This window comes from Temnothorax nylanderi, unplaced genomic scaffold, assembly GCF_030848795.1.
Source record: "Temnothorax nylanderi isolate EJ_2023f unplaced genomic scaffold, tnyl_v1.0 TNYL_tig0454_pilon, whole genome shotgun sequence".
Taxonomy (NCBI): domain Eukaryota; kingdom Metazoa; phylum Arthropoda; class Insecta; order Hymenoptera; family Formicidae; genus Temnothorax; species Temnothorax nylanderi.
Window position 1 is genome coordinate 136,024 of NW_027249516.1, and position 7,158 is coordinate 143,181.

At 46.7% G+C, this 7,158-nt stretch overlaps 1 protein-coding gene across 1 annotated transcript; it reads right to left on the reverse strand.

Annotated features, from left to right (window-relative positions):
• Window positions 1-6,133: 6,133 nt before the first annotated feature.
• LOC139782943 (uncharacterized) lies at window positions 6,134-6,922 on the reverse strand. Its single transcript, XM_071722030.1, has one exon. The coding sequence runs from the start codon at window positions 6,920-6,922 to the stop codon at window positions 6,134-6,136; it is 789 nt and encodes a 262-aa protein (XP_071578131.1).
• Window positions 6,923-7,158: the final 236 nt, after the last annotated feature.

Here is a 7,158-nt window from a genome sequence, read left to right on the forward strand (position 1 = left end):
GGAATAAAAGGAAAGGAGGGAGGAGTTATAATAGAGAAATGGAAGGAGATAGAAAAAAATTTGGAAAGGGCGGAGAGAAGAAGAAGGAGAAACAATATAATCGTGAAAGAAGCGAAGGGAGGAATCGAGACAGAAAGGAAGGAGAAGATCGAGAAGATGATAGGAGAAATAAATAAAGCAAAAGTGGCCATCGAGGAAGTGCAGGAAATAGGATACGGAGATAATAAAATGACAATGCTGAAGTGTAGGAACTGGAAGTCCAAGAGGGAGATAATGATAACAAGGAGGGAGTTAGGGAAAAAATACGACAGTTTTTTGGACGACGACCTCACTAAAATAGAAAGACAGATACAGAAGGAAATAAGAAGGAGAGCAAAAGAAGAAAAAGAGGCAGGAAAGAAAACGACAATTGGTTACCAGAAGATGTGGGTGGACAACAAAGAGTTGATATGGAATGAAAACAAAGGAACGTTAGAGGAGAGGAGTGATTGGCGGAAGAAAAAAAGAGGCGAGGAGGGAGAGAGAAGGAGAAGACGCGGAGAATGAGAGGAGAGGAGGGAAACTTGGGGGAAGAAGGAAATGGCAACGGAGGTGAAAGCGGCAGAACAGACCAGTATCACCGCAACGTGTGCGACGGACAAACGGCAAAATCAAGAGATCGAAGGCGGTAGAACAGACCAGTGTCGCCGCATCGTGTGCAACGGATAGGTGGCAAGACCGCGAGATCGATGGAAGGGATCGAAAGTAAGAAGGGGAACAGGTAAGAGACGCACGTGGCGACGGTAAAAGCGAGCTGCAAAACGAAGAGTACGGTACAAGAAAGAAAGCAGTGATATCGAGGAAAGTGAGTGGGAAGAGTTGCAAAGGTAATGATTGGATATAAGGGGGAAGGGAATGGTGAACTAGAGGAGAAGAACACAGGAGAGCACACAGGTGCTATGCAGAGGAGATAAGCATCTTAAGATCGTCGATAATTTGTTCAGATACCACAGAAGGGAAGGAAAAGGAAGATGGACGGGAAGATGGACGGGAAGAGGAAAGTCAGAGGAACAGTAGAAATAGATATGGAGGCGATAGAGATGTTAACGGAGGGAAGAGCAACGAAGACGATGAAGAACTTTAAGGAGGAATTGAAAGAGCTGAGAGAAGAGGTAGAGAGCTTGAGAAGGAAAGTTTATAAAATGGAACAAATTTCGGGTAAAAGGAAGGGGGATGAGAGTGAGGAAAGAGAGGGAAAAGTAAGCAGGAAAAAATGGTGGTACGAAGAGAAGGAAGAAGACGAGGAGGAAAGAAGAAGGAAGAACGTGATAATCAGAGTGGAGAAGAACAGATGGGGAGGAAACGACTTAAACTGGAAGAAGGTGAAGCAACTATTCACAGAAGGACTGAGAGTGAGGGCGGAGGTGAAGGAGGTGATCATGATAGGACAGAGAGGGGAATGGCTGACGTTGCTGGTAAAGATGGGAAGTGTGGAGGATAAATGGAGAATATTGGAGGCAAAAAGAAGGGAGGGAAGCAGGATAAAGATAAAGATGGATGAGGACAAGTCGGTGGAGGAAAGGATCAAGGTAGGAAAAGAGAGGGAAATGAGAAGGGAAATGAGAGAGGAGGAAAATGAGAAAAAAGGGGAGTCGACAGAGGAGGATATTGCGAAGAAATTGGAGGATAAACTTCTGATGGCATCGGACGAAGAAGAGAATGAAGCGGACCGGGATGAGGGATTGGTGAAGAGGCAATGGAAGGGGTAGGGAGGCCAATATATTGCAAGGCTGAAGACTTTTGTTTAAAGTTAAGATCTAGGATATACGTTATGATTTAGTTTATGTTTGTTTATGATTTATTGTCGTTGTGAGGCCGTCCGGGATATAATGGTAGGCACATGTAAAGGGTTGGGTACGTCCCTGTAAAACGCCATAAAAGAGTTAATGGTTGTGTTATTATGATTTGTAAAGGGTTGGGTACGTCCCTACAAAACGCCCTTTTAAACCCCTTGGGGGTAATAAAGTACCTATCTAACTAACTAACTAGAAATAAATTGTTTATTGAACAAATAATTAATAGTTGGTCAAAAATAGCTACTTATATCAAAATTAATAATTAGTGGAAAATAATTAATAACTTTGTGGAGGTAGGATATCGGGTGAAGGTGCGTCGATTCCCACAATAACGAATCTTTTTCAATATCTAAAATCTCGCTCTATTTATTCATGCTCTATTTACAATATAATTCTCTGATGTGTACGAATACGTGGACGTGTGTGATTGCGTAGGTTATAACTGTGTAGTGTATAATGTGGTATGTTGCGTATTGTTCGTCCCGAACAGTCTAGTTTGAAGATAGATTCCGTCTGTGTTGCCACAGAATTCCCAGGTTCGCTCGGGTTAGGAAGATGCTGGATATGAGAGTCTCCACCTTGGAGATCAGGAATGGATCCTCCTGACTTATCCTCAGGATCAGGAATCGGAGTCGGAATCGGACTTGGAGAAGGCAGCGCCTTGGTCTCGGTGTCGTCCGGTGAGCTGGGTCGTAAACGACCCAGGAAACCTTTCTGCGGCAGGGTGTCTGTCGACTCTTACCGCAGCAAGTTAACGCCCTGCAAAGCAGGTATAAACGAAGGCCCCAGAAGGAGCGCGCTTCGTATCAAACGGAGGCCCTGAAGAGCACACTCCGAATGTCAGGGGCCCTGGTAGTGAGCACACCCTGTCAGGGGCCCTGGTAGTGAGCACACCCTGTCAAAAGAGAGTTATGTCAGGGGCCCTGGTAGTGAGCACGCCCTGACTGGCTATCTCAAGGAAAAGCTGGAGAAGCCCCGCTGAGCTGCCCTTTATATAGCAGTCGATGGGGAACTTTTCTTACGAGTAAATCCGCCGGCGATGCGCCGCGTAGCGGGCGCGCGTCGAACTGTCCGGCCGATCGATATCGTGCCGTCCCCCGCGCCGCGTGCCTCCCGTCATACTGCCGGCGTCGCGTGCGCGCTGTCGCGCGGTCGTGGCGGACAGCTGACCGCCACATAACCCCCTTGGTTGTTTTAGAGTTCCTGGAAACGGACTGGTGGACGTGATATTCGTCCGCTTCTCGTCCGTTGCTGCTGCTGCGGCTCTTCGGGAGTTTGTGTGGTTTCTGTTGACGGCTGAGCTGGTTCCAGTTCTTATCGCTCCAGAATGTAGGCGGGCTTCAATCTATCGATTGACACGTTGACAGGTCGTCCATTGACGCAGATTTTGAAGGTCTTCTCTCCTCTGTTTAGAACTTTGAATGGTCCATCGTATGGTGGCTGCAAAGCTCCCGTTGGCGCGTCGTGACGAAGAAATACTTGTTGCGTTGTAGTCAAGTCTTTATACGTAAACGTAGCTTTCTGTCCGTGTCTTTTTAGTTTTGGCTGCAGGTTTCTCATAATTTTATTTAGTCGTGCTGCGAAACCTTCCGTGTCGACAATCTTTGCGCAGGTCTCTTCGAGGAATTGTCCGGGTAATCGGATTGATTCTCCGAAGACCATTTCAGCCGGTGTCGCTTGCAGGTCCTCCTTCCATGCTGCTCTAATGCCCATCAGGATCACTGGTAGAATTTCTGCCCATTCTTCCGTCTGGTGACTTTTAATGGCTGTTTTCAACTGCCGGTGGAATCTTTCGATCATGCCGTTCGCTTGTGGATGATATGCTGTGGTGCGAAGGTGTGCTGAACCCGTTAACTTTGTAAGTGTTTTGAACAGCTCGGATTCAAACTGCCGTCCCTGGTCCGTCGTAACTCGTGCTGGTGTGCCATATCTGGCTATCCAATTGTTGAAAAACTGTCTTGCCACAGTTTCTGCGGTGATGTCGTCGACGGGTATTGCTTCTGGCCACCTTGTAAAACGATCAATGATGGTTAAGCAGTATTTGTAGCCCTGGGATGTCGGCATGGGTCCCACTATGTCCATGTGAACATGTTGAAAACGTTTGGTAGGTCCTAGGAAGTTTCCTGTTGGCGAGACCGTGTGCTTGTATACCTTGGCTCTCTGACACTGAAGGCATGCTTGAGCCCATTTTCGACAGTCGTTTTGTATGTTTGGCCATATATATTTTTGTTTGACCAATCTCGTTGTAGCCTTTATCCCTGGATGTGATAAGCCATGCAGGCTCTGAAAAGCCTGCCGTCTATATGGCTCTGTCACGTAGGGGCGTGCGACTGGTGTCGAAGTGTCACAATACAATTTTGTCGTTGTGCCAGGTATCTGTATTTTTGTTAATTTCAGTGATGACTTGATGCTGCCATCTAATAACTGCTTTAATTCCGGGTCTTCTTGCTGCGATTTTGCCAATCCTTCGAAGTCCGGTGCTTTCTCAATTGCTTCAACGCGGGATAGCGTGTCTGCAACTACGTTGTCTTTTCCAGCCACGTGTTGAATGTCCGTTGAGAATTGCCCAACGAAGTCCAGATGCCTTGCTTGCCGAGGAGAGCTGCGCAACAGATCTTGTTGAAAAGCGTATATCAAGGGCTTATGGTCCGTGAAGATGGTAAATTTCCGTCCTTCTAGTAGATGCCGGAAATATTTTACTGCCGTATAGATGGCTAGAAGCTCTCTGTCATACGGGCTGTATTTTCGCTGCGCTGGATTAAGCTTCTTGCTCATAAATGCTAATGGCTGCCATCCGTTGTCTGTTTCTTGCTGAACCACTGCCCCGAGTGCTGTGTCTGAAGCATCTGTAGTCAACGTGAGCTTGGCTTCAGTTATGGGATGTGCTAAGAGCGTAGCTTTCGAGAGGCTATCTTTGCATCTCTGAAAAGCTTGCTCGAGCTGCTGAGTCCACTCGATTGGAGTTTTTCCTTTTGCTTTAGGACCTCGTAAGACATCATGTAACGTGGCTTGGTCTTTTGCAGCTTCCGGTATGAACCTCCGGTAAAAGTTCAAGGTTCCCAGGAATTGTCTAAGCTGCTTGATATTTTCTGGCTTCTTGAAGTCGCGTATAGCTTGGACTTTTTCAGGCAATGGGCGAGTGCCTTCTGCTGATAAGAGGTATCCGAGAAACTACACCTGTGAAGCTCCCAAAACGCATTTGGCCGGATTTAGTTGGACGCCATACGCTTCAAGACGACGAAATACTTCTTCTAAATGTTTTAGATGCTCTTCTTCCGTTGCGGAGGCGATTATGATATCGTCTATGTATGCGTAGCAGTAGTCCAAGCCACGCAAGACCTCGTTTATAAATCTCTGGAAGGTCTGTGCTGCGTTCCGTAATCCGAAAGGCATATATAAGTACTCGAATAGCCCGAATGGCGTGATAATGGCTGTTTTGGGGATGTCGTCTGGGTGAACCGGGATTTGATTGTAAGCTCTGACTAAATCCAAAGTTGAAAAAAATTTCTTTCCGCTCAGGGAATGGCTGAAATCTTCTATGTGAGATATTGGATATCGGTCAGGCTCAGTCCGAGAGTTCACCTTTCTATAATCCCCGCAGGATCTCCAGGAGTTTCCTTTCTTAGGAGCCATGTGTAGCGGTGAGGCCCAAGGGCTTTTAGACGGTCGAATAATTCCTTCTTCAAGAAGTAGATCAAACTCTGCTTTGGCTGCTTTTAATTTGTCGGGTGCCAACCTTCGTGGTCGACATGCTTCCGGAGGTCCTGGTGTGGTCTTGATGTAATGCATCGTTGAGTGAGGCTGCTTTTGCCGGTGCGTTCCCGTAGTCCTTGTGATACCGGGAAATCGAGCCAGCGATTGATGAAAGGGGGTGTCTCCCATGACAGCTTTAACTGACGGTAACGTGTCTCTATTTGCCGTCCCGTTTGCTTTGAGTCCTGTTTTCGCATCAACCAGCTGTCCCTCTTTTACGTCCGGGAGCAGATGGAAATGAGCCAGGAAGTCGGATCCAATTATTGGCGTAGTTACGTCTGCGACGATGAATCTCCACGGAAATGCACGGCGTAGACCGAGATCAGGCTGTATTGTGAGATCTCCGTATGTTTTAATGTTGGATCCATTAGCCGCGAATAGCTCTCTCGTGTCAGCCCAGCGTCGTGTTCGTACCAACGAGCGAGGGTATACGCTGACATCGGAGCCGGTATCGATGAGATATCGAATCTTCGTGCTGCGGTCAGTGACAAATAAGCGGCATGGGTTCGGGCAAAGGCCGTTTGCCGCTGACAACGACTGCCCGGTTAGTTTTCCAGTGCCTTCTTGAAGTTGCACGGCTGTGTGCATTTTCGAGCCTTTTCCTTGAACCGACGGTGGAAGTAGCAAATATCTGCTTCCTTTTCTTCTTTCTGGCCTTTTCTGGAACGACTCCTGGGACGATCGCGCTTGTTGCTTCTGTTATTAGAACGAGACAGTCGGCTCTCTAATTTTTCGAACTTTTTATTTAGTTCAGCGATTTGATTTTCTATTGATGAGCTTGTTGCCGACTGCATACTGGCGACTGTCACAGCTCTGCAGGTAACTTCATGAATTCGGTCTGCCTGCTCGGCTACGTCTTCTAAGTTGTCAGCGTTCCGTGTGGCCAAAATAGCCTGTAATTGGGATGGCAATCTGCCTATCCATAATGTACGCAGGAGCTGCTCCGGAATGGCCGTGCTGGCCAAGGCCTGTAGATGCCGTAAGAATTGAGAAGGTCTTCGATCGCCCATCTCTTCGAGCTCTAAGAGCTGGCGGATTTGTTGTTCCTGAGAGATTGATAGGCGTTGTATTAATGCCTTCTTGATACTTTCATATTTATTTTCTTCAGGAGGCCTCGTTATCAGATCCTTAATTTCTCTGGCCTGCTTAGTCTCTATGTGTGACAAGACGTAAGCATATTTAGTACTGTCTTGCGTTATGCTTCCCAGTGTAAATTGACTTTCGAGTTGTGCGAACCATAATTCAGGCTCGTCCGTCCAGAAAGGAGGTACTTTTAAAGCCACTCTGTTGATCTGCGATCGTTCTTCTGAGTTTCCTCCTTGTGTGTCCGTCATTGTTAATTTGTTTATGTATATTTTTATTAGAGCGAGATAGAGCGAGCGTCGGAGTCACCAATTTGTGGAAGTAGGATATCGGGTGAAGGTGCGTCGATTCCCACAATAACGAATCTTTTTCAATATCTAAAATCTCGCTCTATTTATTCATGCTCTATTTACAATATAATTCTCTGATGTGTACGAATACGTGGACGTGTGTGATTGCGTAGGTTATAACTGTGTAGTGTATAATG